This window comes from Pelodiscus sinensis, chromosome 13 (assembly GCF_052426305.1).
Source record: "Pelodiscus sinensis isolate ZL-2025 chromosome 13, ASM5242630v1, whole genome shotgun sequence".
In the NCBI taxonomy this organism is placed as follows: Eukaryota; Metazoa; Chordata; order Testudines; family Trionychidae; genus Pelodiscus; species Pelodiscus sinensis.
Window position 1 is genome coordinate 21279500 of NC_143064.1, and position 17335 is coordinate 21296834.

The following is a 17335-nucleotide window of genomic DNA, read 5'->3' on the forward strand; positions in this document are numbered from 1 at the left end:
CTCCTAAACTCTGTAGTGCTTCCTCCATCCTCTCAACTCCTCATATGCTAACTAACAGCAGTGAGGCTCCTTTTTAACCTGTCTCAACTGGCTCTTTGATTGGTCCCAGGTGTTCCAACTAGCCTCGGCTCATCTGACTCTGCAAGCCCACTTAATTGCCTGATTGATTCTGATAAGTTCTCACTGGTTCTGGACTAGCCCCTACCAGTTTACCCTGGGAACAGAGACTCATTCAATCTGAGGCTAATATACTTCCCCTCTGTGACTCTCTTGTACCCTTCTGGCCTGACCCTGTCATAATATGCTATACTACGAATGTCCTAGATTTTCTGTTTAGTTTGTCTTTAGTTGGTCAGGGAATGACTAGGGATGTAAGAGACCCTTTATCAGAGGCATCAAGGCGGGGGAGGAGCCGGTGCTGGGCAGAACCAACTTAAAAGCTGGTTCTGCCCAGCGCTGTCCCTGCTCCACAGCTCACTGCAGCCTCTATCAGAGGCAGCAGAGGAAGCTGCTCTGGCAGCATCCCCTGTCCACAGAGGGTCCTAGTGGGGAGTTGGCGGCCCCCTCATGGACAGGGACTGCTGCCTGCAAAGAATTTTTATCGACTTCTCAATTACTAAAATAACTTAAATTTAACATCCCTAGTAGTGAACCAACTTCATATACTAAGGGAGTTGTCCAAAACATCATTGTATAGTGGACATTTTTAAGTGATGCCTCATGGGGGGGAAAAAGCATTTATTCTGGAGAATGAAGAACAATTCACTGCATCTTGGGCCTTCTCCCTGCACACACTTAAGCACATGCCTGGTTTCTTCCCATCTTATGCAAAGTTAAGAATGTGGGTAAGTGGTGCATCCTTGCTGCGTCTCAAGTAACACCGATCGCTGTTGTTGGTCAAGTATTTCAAATAATAATGCAGGTTTAAAAAAAGAAGCTCTACAGTTGACACTATTGAGCTCAACCACACCTAGCATTGCTACTTGAACAGTAAAACTAATCTCATTTCTTGGTGAATATCACTTTTCTAGTACAAGTTGGACCTCCTTGGACTAGCACCTGTGGAGCCTGACTTGTCTTGAACCAGGGAGTTTGCTGCACCAGGGGAGGTCAGTGTCCCCTGCTGGCTGCCCTGCTCCCAGGTTACTCTCCCTGGAGCTCTCTTCCCCGCTGGCCCGGCAGCGGGCTTCCCACCCTGCTGCCTGCCCACTGCCCCAGGGTCTCCCTGGCTTCCTGGCGGGGACCACTTGGCTGCTGCCAGTCCTGCTACCACAGGGTGTTCTCCAGAGTTCCAGGCTGGAGCCACCCAGTTGCTGCCAGCCCTGCTGCTAACGGGGGTTCCCCAGCTGCCCTGCTGCTGCTGCTGGGATTCTGGCTATCTGCCTCTGCCAGCCCCGCTTCAGCCGGAGATTTCCCAGGAGAGGCTGCCTGCACACCCCAGCCCCGCTGCCTCTGGGGATTTCTCAGGGTTCCTGGCCAGGGCTGCCTGGCAGCCAGGGATTCCCTGGCCCTGTGACCCTGCTGATGCTAGGGGTTCCCCAACCTGGATGGGAGCTCCACAGCCACCGCAGGGCTCCGCTGATGCCAGGGGTTCCCCGAACACCTCCTGGCCCTGTTTAATGCTGGGGGTTTTGGGCCAGGATGGGGGCTTCCCAGATGCGGCTTGGCCCAGCTCCCCAGCCCCTGTGTTGCTCCAGGGCTCTTTGGTCCAGCAACATCCCTGGCCCTGCTGAACCACGGATGTTGCCAGACCAGAGAGTCCCGGATTTGGGAGGTTCAATCTGTAGTGATGGGCCAAGATCAAATCCATTTGGATGTTTCCAAATTTGAAAAGAAGTTTTGAATTTTGGGGCTACGAATTTTCTGAATTTTGTTCTCTAGCAAAAACACTGTTGTGGTTATCCACTGGGTAGTCCCCATTCTTCTGCTTCCTGCATTCCCCCAGACATTTTTCTTTTCTATAGCACTTTCACAACATCATATTTTCCCCCTCTATCCTGTGCTCATGCATACTAGCACTTCCCTTTGGTAGCAGGTGCAACCTCTTGGTCTCTACCACGCTGGCCCTTGCTAACTGATACTGTAAGTTTTTGATAAAATCATGGATGGAACTGTTGAATAAGCTCTACTTTAAAACATGAATACTGTACTTCTCTTAACTAGAATAAGACCATTTATACAGCAGAATGGCCATGAGGACAAATGTTGGTGGAAATGGTCATCGAGGTTCATTACTCTTTACATAAGTTAGTTCAGGATATCTAGAAATGTGGTGGGAAATTTGAATAAAACAATCTGCCTACAAAATGTCAAGAAAGGAATTGATATAAAGAAGCATTACATGAATGTTTCAGAATACAATACAGAAATCTTTTTGCAGCTGCCACCTTTTTACATCCTTGAAGCTCTTTATTTTAAAGGGTCCTGCTGTCTTTAGACTTTAGTGCTAGCAATATTTTAACAGTTATGTACCCTCCCTTAGCATTAAAATATGGGTAATATCCTTGTCTGATCCATGCTAAGTTTTATACCTGGTGCCAAAGCCAGAAAGTTGTGCAGGTCCTGTGGAAATAACTGGTATTATATGTCAGTGTCTTGGCAACTCGCCTGCTTTAGCTTATTGCAGAATTTCAGCTCCTGGCAGTTAGGCTGTATGTATAGTATGCATATTGCTATCCAAATGCTATTCACCAGATAACATTTAGTTTGCAGGTCTCAGAACTGCACTGAAAGGAAAAAAAAAAACCAACCAAAAACCCCACCACAAACAAACAAACAAACAAAACCCAACCAAACACAAACCCCACCCCCAGCAAACAAACAAACTACCTTCTTGCAGTCTCGCCCAGTTCCGCAGACTCAGGCTTGTCCCACAGGGGCAAAAATAGAAAGGTAGGTGTTCTTACTCAGGCTGAGGCGTAGCCCCTAATGCCCAGCTAGGGCGGTGAGTCTCGTGGGAACATCCACATAGCTCAAGCCTGTAAACCTGGGCTCTGAGACTTGCTGCAGTGTGGTTTCGTTTGTTTTTGCAGCGTAGAGGTAAGACTGTTGTCCTCAATTTCAGACAACTGTGTTTTTTCCACTGTAGAAAAACCATTCATAGCCAGCACTAGACCAGTAGATAGCTTGGATCCCATCCATCTCCCTCAGAGATGTATTATGAGAGATAAGAGCCAGCTTTGTAATGAGACATGGTGGTGGCTTGACATCTGACTCCAGCACTATATGTAGATACTTACAAATAATTCCAAGGTCATTTAAAATGGCAAAGGCTACAATGTTTCAGCGAAGGCTAGAACGTTTGCTTGGCAGTAATGCTGCTTTGAGAGACCCTGCGTTTCTACCTTAAGTTTGGGCTTCCACCGTGAACGTATCTAGCAAATCACCCCAAAGTTTGGCAAAGTTAGGGCTAGCTCAGCTATTCAAGGCTCCTGCAGTAAAGGCTAGTTCCAAAGCCTAATGTAGTTAATAGAAATACTTCATTTAATTACTTCATTGGGACTATAGCCAGCCTGTCTAAGAGCTACCAGAACCTATGTGCACGGAAGACTGCCCTGCATGCCAGTGATTCCTCTCTGCTATACTGCTCAGTCAGTCTAATGGGAACCTAAGATGAGCATAGGTGGGAGCCCATCTTTCAATAATCCATGTATCATGCACTTCTCCTATCCAACAGTAAATAATCAGTACATAAGGCTGCCATGAGTTCAGATCAGGGCTGCTGATTGGGGGAAAGGGAGCAAAGGAGGCAGCTTCTCTGATGCCCAATGATTTAAAAGGGCACAGGGCTCCCAGCTGCTGCCACTGCCACCACAGCCACAGCAGTGGTCAGAGCTCGGGGGTCTGTAAATCACCACTGGACCGTTAGGTAGCACAGTCTGGGCATCACAGGAGGACTGGTTTGGGAGGCTAGCCCCCAACCCCACCCCTTCTGGGAGATCCAAGGCTGGCCACTTCTACCTTTCCCAGGGTCCTGGCATTTCTATCCTCAGCCTTGGTTCAGATGAAGTAGAAAATTCACTAGTACTTCATAATTTATCCTTTTTTGGGTTGAGAGATGTAAGGCCTCTTGTAGTGTGCTCTGTATTCTTGGAAGCGATTCAGTAAACCCTTAGCACAGTGGTTCTCAAACTTATTGGGCTTTAGAGTCCTTTACATGTGTAAAAAATGTATGCAGAGCCCCAGTGGTCCACTGATTATATGTGTCGTATCTATCGATGTTTCCAGTTTGTCAATCTTGCGGAGCCCCTGGAGATGTCTCGCAGAGCCCTGGGGCTCCGCGGAGCACAGTTTGAGAAACATTGCCTTACCATGTATCCTGGGGAGGGCAATACTGGATCTGCATCATGTTGGTCTAGTTTAAGGGCTAAGCCGCAGATGTGGGCATTTCACTCTTTGTTGAAAAAACAGGATGCCAAGTGTTTTCTACAGCAGACTTTGGTAGAACATATGACACTTGAATATCTAATATCTTGAAAGTACATTTTCCAGAGCTCCACAGCAGCATATTTTGATCATGAGCTAGTTTGATGCAAAATGTGTGTGAGAGAGTTGCTGTTTGTGATAAAGCAAAGAATACATCATTTTATATCCACATGAGAAATGTATTGACTACCTATAGGATTTTTAAAGTAACTTCCAAACGCCATAATATGCATATGTTTTAATATTGTAACTGCAAGCATCGAAGTCAGTAATCTTTAAAAGGAGAGAAGTTTATTGGTCATTTTGAATAATGTGAGCTGTGTTTTGCTTTCATTTTAACCATATGGTGTTCTGGAATAGATGGTTTGAAACCTATGACATTTCTACTGGAAGATAATGGCAGTTCATCGGTCTGTACTTCTCTTGGACTTTTGCTTGTTTCTAACAAAAGGAAGCAAAGTTTGGAAGGTCTTTTCCCATTATCATTTCAAGTCTGTTAATTTTTGTGTGTTGACCCAGGCCTTATTAAATTAAATTACTCTGTCTCTGAACTGTTCCAGTTCATTGTGCATTTAAGAGTTCTGTTTGCCTTCTCTGACGTTGTGTACCTCTTGCATGGTAATCTTAGGAGAGCCACTTGTACATTCCTACACTAAAAAGGTCTTGTGTTCTGTCCTATTCTCAGAAATAACATTAGCTGTGATGCATCAGTGCTAAAAGAATGTCAAAAGAGGTAAATGCCAGGTCTCAGTGCAGAAGCAAACAGGAGAATAGAAGTTAGGTGGAGAAGACCTACTTTGTTATCCAGTCCATCTCTTGTCAAGACAGAATTGCCCAGTTTAGTTTTAATTTTTCCAGGAAGTTGGGTTTGTTGCTGCTTTAGGAACTAGACTTCACTGTTGGGGAAAGATTTCTCTTTCTTAATATTGCCCATGGAAGGCAGGGAGAATGATGCTGCTAACCTGCAAGGAGAAGGGAGTTTTGGACAGTTGACTGAACATAAGGCCCAGCCTGCCTCAGTCATCAGGGAGAGTGATGCTCCCAGGTGCTGGGAGGTAGTACGTAGCCAGAGACAGTGGCCTGGGCCTCTCCTTTGCCCATTGTTGGGGAGCTCTTTGCTTCTTCAAGTTAAAACCATCCCCAGGAGGTCTAGCTTTGGTTCCATCAGTTGAGTGTGTCTGAGGAGAAACCCACTGGGTCTAGCATCTTTAGAGGTATTCTCCTTTCAGCTTGTTGAGTCTGGGTTTAGGGACTTTGGCTCTTTGGCTTGTAGTGACATACGATGCTTTATGTTCATGTTCTACGAATATAAATATCAATTTTAAAAAAGGTTAAATAATTTAATTTTAATTGTTTAACTGGTTAACTGAGGCCTGGTGCAGAGCGGCTGGGGTCCTGTGGTGAGGGTTGCTCCAGACAGGGATCCCAGAGCTGGGGTCCTGCCAGTCCATCCGTTACAAGCAGGGGGCTCCTCTGGCTCAGCCAGCTCCTCTGCTGCAGGTGTGGGAGGACTCCTCCATCCCTCTGGTTAGCCAGTTACTGGGTAAGCATGCTGGTAAGGCTAATACTTACTGGTTAACCTTTTTACATCCCTAGCATCTTGTGTACCATGGCCTGGACACCACCATAATGTGCTACATTTCCTTTGACTTACAGACATAGTAAATCTGTTGTGAATAGAGGTCACCTGCAGAATTCCTTAAATCCTGGATTGGCAGGTGACCTATTCTGGACTCTCTTCACGTGCTAGGTTCTAAGTGTCGCTATTTTAGTTCTTGGTGCAAATACGAATGCCTAAGTTTTTCAAGGAGCAAGCAATGCACTCAGAACAAACACTTGTTAAATCCTAGCATTGAGGTGAGTCAGTTGTTCTGTACAGCTTTACAAGTCCTCTAGTATTTGTTTTGTTCTTTCTCTTTATTGTAGCCTGACTGTACAATGGGGGGTCTGTTTCTTGACAATTAAATGTTTTACCATGTAGAAAGGAAGTCAGTGTTGTGTACTCCACATGAGGAAATGCTCTTGCACAATTAGCCAGGCCACAGAACAAACAATCTTTCATGGCATGAAAATGTTGTTTTGTTTTACACGGTAAAAACTGTCAACTCTGTTGCAACTAAACAACTCTCCTCTGTTCTCAAGTGTGTCCTGAGTGTGGAGTTTGTGTAACTGACCCTCACATTGACTCAACTAGTGCAAAAGCCCTTATGAAACTACAATGGATGGAGAAGGCTCTTTGGCAGGAGCAAATGTTACATATTTATATCTGAAACTGTTACTGTCTGATTATCAGGCTGTCCAAGTAGCAGACCTACAAATCCTTTTCCATTTGCAAGAGCTATTTTAAGCGCCTTTCAATTTGATTTATCTCTTATTTGCTCCCTTATGACTCTAGTGTCTTTTCCAGGAAATAACCCACAAGAGAGAAGAAAGGGTTAAGATGCACAAAATTTCCAAAGGTTCTTTCAGTGCTGCCTTTACAGAATATAGCTCTGTTGTTTAATATTTTTATTACAGAATATTTGAACATTCCGTTTTAAAAAAATTTGCATGGAATGTTTATAACTCACTTCTCCAACAGGTAGATGCACATCTTGGAGTTTGCACTTGGGATACTGGCAAGTCCTGAATGTAGTCAACCATTGTGCATCAGGGCTAGTAGAATCCACGTTACCTATTTAACAAAATTCTTATATTGGACTATCTTTAAAAGATGTTGTGCAAATAACATTTTGCCAGTAGACTCCTATCCTGTGTCTCAGTTACTACTAAACAGTTTCATTCTCAGTCCACCTCTTTCTTCACTTATTTCTCAACAGTGACTTCATAATTCCATTTAATACATTGGCACTGGTTGTTTTTATGTTGTCGCCAGTTCAGCATCATGACATGACTACAAGCACAACATCGTATCACGGCAAGCTGTACTTCAAGGAAGGTTTTCCTTTTCTATCAGTAATTTGAATTACTAATACAGATGGCCCACAACAGCAGTGTTTGGATCTAGATTATCATCAGGTTATAAAAACACAAGAATGGCCAAACTATGTCAGACCAAATGTCCACTTAGTCCAGTGTCCTGTCTTCTGACAGTGTCCAGTGCCAAGTGCCCCAGAGGGAATGAACAGAACAGGTAATCATCAAGTGATCCATCCCATGTCACTCAATCTCAGCATCTGGCAAACCAGAGGCTAGAGACACCATTCCTGTCCATCCTGGCAAATAGATTTCGGACCTATCCTTCAGGAGTTGATCTAGTTCTTTTCTGAATCCTGTTAGTCTTGCCCTTTACAACCTCTTCTGACAAAGTGAAGATATACTTTCTTTTGTTTTAAACCTGATGCCTATTTTCATTTGGTGATTCCCTAGTTCCTTTTGTTATGAGGAGTAAATAGCACTTCCCTATTTACTTTTTCTACACCAGTCATGATTTTATAGATCTCAGTCATATCCCCCCTTGGCCTTCCCTTTTCCAAGCTGAAAAGCCTCATTTTTATTAATATCTCCTCATACGAAAGCTGTTTCATACCCCTAATCGCTTTTGTTGCCCATTTCTGACTCTCTTTTTTCCCCAATTTTGGTTAATTTTTTTTTGACATGCATGCATGTGTTGATTCTACTTTGAGAATCATGTGCATTCCAGTTTAGCTATGTGCATGCTGCGTGCATAGTTGCCGGGAAGATTTTCCCTAGCTGGATGCCAAAATTTGACATGGAGACACCTAGGCTACGTCGACATTGCAGGTTTTTGTTGGCAGAGTATGCTAATGAAGCACTCCTTAGCATTTGTCATGCTGTCATTTGCATATTCTCTAATGATGCTTTTTGTGCAAAAAGCATCGGCAGAGAGTATACAAATGACAGCACCACAAATGCTAATGAGCGCTTCATTAGCATACTCTCTGCTGACAGATACCTACAGTGTAGACATAGCCCTAGAGTGGCGCCAGTATGGCTAGGTATATAGCACCCTGCCAACTACCCCCTCCCTCAGTTCCTTCTTACCACCAGTGATGGTTTGTTGGAGCCAACGTTCCTTGCCTCAGGCAAGCATGCTTTCCCCTGTTGATTTTTGTAGATAGTTCTTACAAGTTAAGTTTGCTGCAGGGACTTGTGTTTTTTCCCTGCTGGGGGTAGGGCATGGGCAGGACCATCTCAGCAATAGTCTGGCGAGGACTCCTGTACCAGCAGAGTTCTCCCAGTTGGCACCTCTCCACTGCTCCAGTGAGGGCTCCTGTACAAGGCAGAGTGACCAGAGCTGCCCAGGAGGAATCAATGGGGATTGTTCCCTTTGGCACCAGTCCCGGGAGGGTTCCTGTACAAGTCAGAGTCCTCCCGGTGACCTTATACCTGTGCAGAGGCTACTGGCATGTCATGGTACTACTCTTCTGTGGTCTCTGCATTCCACATCCTCATCAGAGTTGAAAATGGAGGGCCACCAGTCCAAGGGGGAGGCACTGTTTGGCACAGGTGCTTCTAGAGAGGAGGCAAGAGTTGACTTCACAATGGCCTTCCTCAGTTGCCATTCTGGATTCTTTGGGCGTACTCTGGGGAAAATCAAATAACTCCAATTGTGTCTAAGGGGGGACACTGGAGGAAATCAAAACTCTCTAAAAGAAAACTGCTGTAAGGGTTAAAAGTTTTCCAGACCCCTCTCCCTGTATCAGAGTGGAATCATCTAAACTGTAATCAAAGACCCTTACAAATGCCTATCTCAAATTCATGGATACTCCTAGTCTGTCACAAATTATCATGTATACTCTTATCTTTGTCACAATTTGCCTTGTAAGACTACTCACTCCACATTCTCATGTGCCTTCGTTTTGTAAAACTTACTTCTAGCACTCCTGGTGTGAACAGAAGTCTCAGAGTACTTCTGCTGAGACGTTGATTGTTTTTCTTTAACATATCAAAAACTGAACTGTCTAAGCATTCTGTATAAAGGATCCAAAAACCTGTAACTCAGGGCTGACTGCTATTGTTCACTAGTAGCTGTCAGACTGCATGCATGCATAATAAAGTTTTCCCTTCTAGGTTTCTCTCCTGCCTCACTGATTTGATTTGACCTCCGGCCTCGAACCCTTCTGGGGGCTCTGTACCCCAGGGGAGCGAGATTTCCCCCTCAGTACCACCAGACACAAGATGGAGGTTCCAGATCGGTCTTAGTCGCTTCTGTCAGCAGGGGTACTCTCTCAGTGGCTCTGGGTAGAGACCCCACTGTAGGGGTTCAGTTGTCTCAGCAAACCACATTGGTCGCAGATGCCTGCTCCGCAGCTGTTCAGGGAACTGGTGGAGTCTCATTTGGTACTGAGCTCCCAGTTGGGGGACACATTGGGGAGGACCAATGGCACCGGGTTTCAGGAGTGTCTCCGCGCCCGGAGTCTCCCATTTCACATCAGTCCAGTGCCGGTGACCAAGGGTATGTGCCTTCAGTACCAATTAAAGTAGGAGGATACAGCTTTATTTTTTCTATGTATACTAAAATATGTTGTCTATAAAGTGGGCCTTTCCTTCATTTATTTTGAACAGATTTGCAATTTAGTTGTATATTGTGTATGCTTTGTCCTCGCTTGTAGTGAGTTATTCTTCCTTCTCTTTGAGTCTTTCTAACTTTCTTTTTGACTTCACTAGGAAAAGGTATTCTTCTCTTCCTGACATAACCTGATAGGTGGTGGTATTACTCTTAGTATAACTGCTTTTACCTTCTTCCTTGCAAATGTCTGCATTTTGGTGGAGCCAGAAGATAAGTGATCCCTGTGCTGTGTATGGATAGCTAGCAGTATACTTTGCTCACTTTGCTTTGTTAATCATGAAAAATGCTTATTAATGTTTTTTCTTCTTTCCTCAGCTTCCCTTTGAAGTGGAAATTTATTACATCCAGCACGTGATGCTCTATGTTGTGCCCATCTATCTGCTGCGGAAAGGAGGTAGGCATGGAATCAATCTGTGCCATATTACTCTATTGATATCTGTTCGGTTGGAGTTAATGAAACAGAATTAGTTATGTCTCCTGTTCTTCTTTACTTCACCTGCCATTAGCATATTGGTATTTTTATTATTTTTTGCGTTGGTGCCTTAGAGTCCTTGGTAGGGCTATAATCGACTTAAGCTACGCAACTTCAGCTATGTCAATTGCGTAGCTTAAGTTAAAATAGCTTAACTTTTCTTTTGGCACTGTCTACGTAGCAGGAAGCTGAAGGAAGAACACGCTTGAAATCCTCGTAAAATGAGGATTATAGGAGTTGGAGTAAGAAGTCCTCCAGCTCGACGTTATTTCGAAATAAAGGCTTGTAGTGTAGACGTGCACTATATTATTTCAGACTAATATAAGTTATTCCAAAATAACACTGCTTTGTAGATGTACCCTCAGAGAAGCTGGCTGCAGGGGCCATATGCTTCTGTGAGCACTGCGACCCTGGGGAAGAGGGAAGGGAAGGAGAGGCTTCTCATGCTGCCCTCACCCTCAGCACAGTCTCTGTTTTTGGCCAGTCGAGTTGCCAGTTTGCAGGATAGGTAGCATACAAAGTAGCCTTCCCTCTCGGCCCCCTCCTGGGCTTGCAGCATTCAGAGAAGCACAGATGGCTTCTGCAGTCGGTTGCTCTGAGTGTACATGGGGGTTGGGCAGTCAGAAGCCTGGCTGAGGAACCTGCTGGCCTATTGGCCGGGAGCTGCCCAGGTAAGTTCCTCCTGGCTAAAGCCTGCCTTTGGCTCCTCAGCCCTTTCTCCTGCATCCCTACTCCACATAACCCAGGACATCTAGACCAGGTATTGGTGAATCAGGGATAGCTCCTTCATTGCTGCCTCCTAACAAGGTACTTCAGTTCTTCTTTGAATAGCATCCCTATGGGTGCTCTTCTTCTGGTGCACACATGCCTTTGATCAGAGATTTTTTTCAGTAGAAGTATCTGTTCAGCCCACACATGCACCCTACATGTCTTATGCCTGTACCAAGGTTGCGTGGTCAAACCAGTCTTCAATCCTTGTCAGCCACTCAGCTTGAGACTGAGCATTTAGCCTGGCTGAGCTTGCTTTGATTATTTTGTTACCTAGAAATTTATTTTTTTTCCCTCTCCAAGCCACAGCAGATGAGAGGAGGCAGGTTAGGAGGGCAAGGTGTCAGGAGGGCATTAGCCCTTGTACCTGAAGTAGGAAATCTCCAACATCGTTTGTGGCAGTTGCTGAAGGATCACCACGAGGGATGTGAAAAGTTAATTGGTAAGCATCACTCTTAATTGGTGATGCTTACCAGTTCTGGTTAACTGGTGAGGACTGCAGCAGCTCCCTACCTGCTATGATAGAGGGTAGCTACAGCTCCATGTGAGGCCCGCTGCAGATGGGCTGCTCTCGTCATCTGGAGCAGCTCCAGTTGTTTGGAGCAGCCTCTGTATGTGGCAGGCCCGGGGTTACCTGCAGGCAGGAGCAGCTCCTGTTGGCGGGGCAGCTTCTGTTCACTGCAGGCCTGGGTGTCCTGAAGGCCAGAGCTGCACCCTGCCTGCACCAAGAGGGGCCACTCTAGCCTGGCCTTGGCAGGTGCAAGGGTGCTCTAGCACAGACATTTTTGTTAATGTCTCAATGAATGTTACAGGCTTCTTAGTGCATAGTGCAGTAGATAATGAAGAACAAGATGTTTTATTAGCATATATTCTACATTGTACATAAGAAGCAAAACCAAACTCTGTTGTTCTCCTATCTTGAGACTCTGGAGATATATCCAAACTGCTAGTATTTCCCCTTGTGTTTTGATTTAACTGGAATTCTCTAGAGATTTTGTAGCCTTAAAATTCCATATTTATTTTGCTTTGAGACATTGCCTAAGAGTGTCTCTTGAAATCTCCCTTTTAGTACTCTCTTCTAGAGTATTTTGTGTGGGTTTAACCTCCATCTGGGACTGTCCTGCACAGGAACGGCTCAGTGTAGCACAATGGTCACTAACCAGTAGTTAGGGATCTACTGGGAGATCTTGGAGCCTCTGACAGGTGATCCAGACTGGTTTGACCAGGAAGCTATCAAGCACTGCCACTTCACTTGCCCCTTCACCCACTGTTATGCTGCTCCTGCCCTCTGCCTTGGAGTTGCCCCCCCCTCTCCCGGAGGCTCCTGCTTGCTGTGCAGAGTGTGGGAGGGAGAAGAGGGGGATGCTGATGTCAAGCTTTCCCCCTCTCCCCCACAAACACTTCTGTTTCTGATCTCCACACAGAGAGAAGGGGATGGAGGGAGCTTGGCAATGCAAGTCTGTCACTTTCACAAATTGTGTGTCTGTCATTCTCACAAGCGCACACACCTTCCTTCACTCTCATCTTCCAACCCAACACATACGTGGGAGGTGGTTGTTACTTCTTTTACTGCTTGTAAAGTGGGTTAGTTTTGGTTTTTGACTGGTCTGTGCATTTCGTAATTTTCATTTCCCTCTTACGCTTAAATTTAATTCTTTGAGTAGTGAGTTCTCAAATGCCTAATCTGTCCTGGCTGGAGTATTTGCTATAGTAATTGCTGTTCCTGGAAGTGTCTGGCATTTCCCTGTAGCCCCCAAGGAAGGAAGAGCAGGAGGTCTTCACATGGTGTCCTTGTGTGCAGGCACTGCTCTTACAGCTCCCATTGTTCAGTATTGGGGAACCGTGGCCAGTAGAAGCTGTGGGCTCAGTGCCTGTAGATGAGGGGCAGCACATGGAGCCATTGCTGCTTTGAGGAGTGGTGCAGGACCTGGGCAGGAGTAAGCTTGCCTTAACTCCACTGCACCACCCGGAAGCTGCTTCTGTTAAACAATGCCCAGCCAGAGCCTGCTTCCTGAACCCTTGTCCCAATCCTGAATCCCCTCCTGCACCCAACCTCCTGCCCCAGATGTGAGACCCCTTGTGACCAAACTCCTTCCCAGAGCTTGCACCCTGACACCCCTCCTGGACACCAATCTCCCACCCTGGGCTAAGCCCAGAGCCCCTCTCACACTCGAAATCTCTTGGCCCAAGACCAGAGCTTGCACCTCAACTCCCTACCCCAGCCTGTTGAAAGTGAGTGAGGATGGGGGAGGAAGGGTGATGGTGTGAGCAGGGTGAGGCCTTGGAGAAAGGGTGGCGCACGAGCAGGGCCTCCAAAGAAGGGTGAGAAGGAAGTGGGGCCCAAAGGTATTGCACTTACATTGCACTTAAATTGAAAAAGTGATCTTGTGGTTAAAAAGGTTGGAGACAAGTGGTGTAGCAGGTCTTCTCCACCTTTAACATCCAGGTGGCATTATTTTGGCTTGCTACTATTTATCACTTTGCAGCTATCTGCTGCCATCTTCTGTTGTCATGAGAGCAGTGAATTTTCAGTTTACTAACAGACATCTTTTTGTAATTAGCCTTGGCTGAGGCTGTAAAGCCAGTTGGTTTCAGCTTGTTTTGCAGTTTGTGTCCTGTGGTAGCTCCCTGTTCATCTGATCAGTTAAGACCTAGTCAACACAGGACATTGACCTATTGTATAGGACTTGTGTGCAGTGTCCCTAGAGACTGATTCTTGCCAAATCTGTATTATGTCTGTTTTGGGGAAAATGTGAATGAATTCCTTACAAACTTGGTGAGATCCAGCACTGACAGATCAGCTATGAAAATGACCTAATGTCTGTAGAGTTGTTACTAGAAAATTATTTCCTGTTAATGTTCTCCTTATCTCATAGCAGATCTGCTTGAAACACTTTCTGACTGCCACAGATTGCCTTGTTTGGTAACAATATCTCACATGGTTTGATCTGTGATTGCTGACCTACATCAAATTGCAGTAATAGTCCTATAATCTTTGGCTATGTCTACACTGGCAGCTTCATGCACAAGAACTGTTTTGCGGAAGAGTTCTTGTGCAAAAAGTCTTCCACAAGAGCGTGTCTACAGTGGCATGTGCTTTTGCGCAAGAGCATCTATGGCAGTGTGGACACTCTCTTGTGCAAGAAAGCTCAGATGGGCATTTTAGCCATAGGGGTTTCTTGCGCAAGAAATTCATGTTGCCTTTCTACACTGCCCTCTTGCGCAAGAGGGCTTATTCCTCATGGGGAGAGGAATAACTCTTCCGGAAGAAGCCCTGTTTTCTGATGCTACACTGTAAATTTACTTGTGCAAGAGCACGCGTGCAGTGTAGACAGCCGGCAAGTTTTTGCACAAGAACAGCTGTTCTTGCTCAAGAAGCTGCCAGTGTAGACGTAGCCCTAATATATACCTTGGGTAAAAGTTTTTATCCAATTATGCTTTTGTGGATTATGACCTGGGAAAATGCGCTACATGTGCAGCAAAATACTAGTTCGTTGGACTTATAAGCATATTAGAATAGTACAGGTATTTAATAATGGGGACACTGAGTCTTTCACTTTGAGGTAATTGGTTTTCAGTAGGGCTCTCAAGTGATTTTAAAAAAACTAATCATGCCATTAAACAATAATATACCGTTTATTTAAATATTTCTGGTGTTGCAGGCTGTTTACATGCCAGATGTATTAAAGATTCATATGTTCATTCATGCATTGACCTTCATTCCAGAGGACATGAATCCATGCTGATGATGCGTTCTGCTCGATAACTATCCAAAATAGCGCATCTGAGTCAGATGTCACCAACATGAGACTGATTTTCTTTTGTGATGGTTTGGATTCTGTAGTTCTCTCATTAGAGTATTGTTCTTTTAAGACTTCTAAAAGCATGTTTTACAACTTGTCTCTCAGATTTTGGAACATACTCCAGTTTCTTGAACCTTGGGTCAAGTGCGATAGTTACCTTTAGAAATCTCACTTTGGTACTGTTAACCGCTCTGGTCTGGCAACATCTGTGGTAACTTAACTGTGATTAATCGATAGTCCCAGTTTTCAGTTTAGCCCATTATCTATGGCTGTTTAGCTTATATAAACTGAGTTGGTTGTAGTCCTGTTGCTAATTAGACGCATCAATTAGAAACTGTCTGAAGTATTGTGGCATTGACTCATGCTGGCAACCTCATTCAAGGGCCACGGCTCAGAGGCCCAACCTGCCTGTCAAAGTGGTCTTTCAGGACAGGAAAATTAATGGTGTGCCATAGGGAAATCTTGCACGGTTCCAACCAAGCAGCTGTAGTATGGGTGAGACTGTAAATTTAGAACTTTAGTTCCATTTTGGAACTTTTCACCTGCACCAGGGTATTTTGAAAACTACATTTAGAGTGACCAGATGTCCCATTTTTAAAGGGACAGTCACGTATTTAAGGCCCCCTGCAGGTTTCCCGGCTTTTTCTTAAAAATTGGCTAATTGTCTTGTGTCTTCTCTCTTCTCTATCAGTACTGGTGAGTCCTGCTGCTGGCCAGATCTCTGCTCGCCAGCTGCCTGCTCACCAGCGGTGAGTGGGGGGGAGGCCCAGTTGCCAATGATGGGATGGGATGTGGTGGCTGACAAAAACCCAGTGCATGGAGCTAGCTCCTCCCCCTGCTGGTCTGTCAGCACAGCCCCTGCTGCGAGCCAGCTCTCTTTAGTCAGCTTCCAAACTGAGTAGCCGGTTGTGGGGAGAGGGGCAATGAGGTGTCTGTCATCCTCTCCTTCCAGAGGATGTCAGTTCCTTTGGGCAGATGAACTACCTTGCTTTGGGGAGGGATGGGAGAGTCTGTAAACTGAGGCTCTTTCCTCATTCAGAAATACATGGGCATGAAATCAAAACCCAAGCTGTAGCCAGGGTTGATTGTTGTGGTTTCACTGGCTTTGTTTGGGCAGCCGTGCACACTGACACCTGAGTCTCATAGGAGTTGATTCATTGCTCCACACTGTGTCCTGGACTGGTGTACTCACCCAATCAATTAAGCAGAGAAGTGGCTTGCTAAGAACAGAGCCAGAGTTGCCAGCTTGTAAAGCAAGAGATGCACCTTTTTAAACTAAACTGCCCTTCTACCTCCAGCTTTTTAAGCCTTTTTCTCCTTGGCCTAAGCTTCCTGAAGCTGACATTGGAGGATATGGATTTCCTCTGCACTGTGAGAAAGTGAGCAAACACCCATGGAGCTCTTCCTACGTGAAGCTTACTCACTGCCCGCCCCTGGTTCAGACTCATTTAACTGATCACTATTCTAAGACTTTTTTCCCCTCTGCCTAAGTGTAGCCCTCCTGAGTCTGGAGCTTTCTTCAGTTGCATCCTTCCATAGCTTATTACATTGTTACGAAAAACCTTGATTAGAAGCTGAAATAGACCAGGAAGTATTTTGCTACAACTCTTTGAAAATAAATCAGTCACAGGAGTGGGTAGTTATTTGTCTGGGGCTGGGGGCACTCTGGATTGTAGAATGCTTTGTCAAAGTAACCCCACTTACACATAAGAAATTTCTTTTTCTGCTTTTACTGAATCCCCAGCATGAGGAGAAGAGGCCTTTATTTACTACTTGCACTCTGTCCCTGCCTGCTGATAACATCACATAGAGATATGGAAGGGTTTAACCGCCTGGTGCTGGCCACACAAGCTCCTCTGCTGGAGCCTATTCAGATCCCCTTCCAGGCCACAAATAAGGAGGCTAGTAGTCTGAAGAAATGAGTTCTGTGTAAACAGAAGCGAAAGGATCCAAATTATGCTAAAGTCTCTCTTGGCTGAATTTGGAAGGGCAGATACCCGAGAAGGCAAATTTCCTGACTGATAGATGAGAGAGACCGTAAGTTCTGAAAATACCAGCCACTGGTGGTTCTAAGAGCTGCTTTGTCTGTTAAAGGTCAGAAACAGTTCCTGACAGGAGAATGCATCTCTCTCACCAGCTCTGCTGGCCTCATTGATTGTGATTAGAGATGCTGACATCTAGGGAAAGAGTGGCCATAGGCTCAAAAGGGACAAAAATCCCCTAACTATAGAGATGGCAGAGGAACTGAACTGCAGTATGAATTTTTGGTTTCAGGTAGGCAAGTAAAATCCCATTTCAATGGGCAACCAATTAAAGAGAGGGTGAGCTGGAGTA

General features: G+C 45.3%; 1 protein-coding gene across 6 annotated transcripts in view; it reads left to right on the forward strand.

Annotated features, from left to right (window-relative positions):
• Positions 1-17335, forward strand: part of TMEM164 (transmembrane protein 164) — a 93470-nt gene that overhangs the window by 62510 nt on the left and 13625 nt on the right. For all 6 annotated transcript variants that reach the window (XM_089781847.1, XM_075940926.2, XM_075940925.2 and 3 more), the window contains one exon: positions 10274-10352. In XM_089781847.1, the coding sequence (XP_089637973.1) occupies positions 10274-10352 (79 nt within the window). The remainder of the gene's footprint in view (positions 1-10273; positions 10353-17335) is intronic.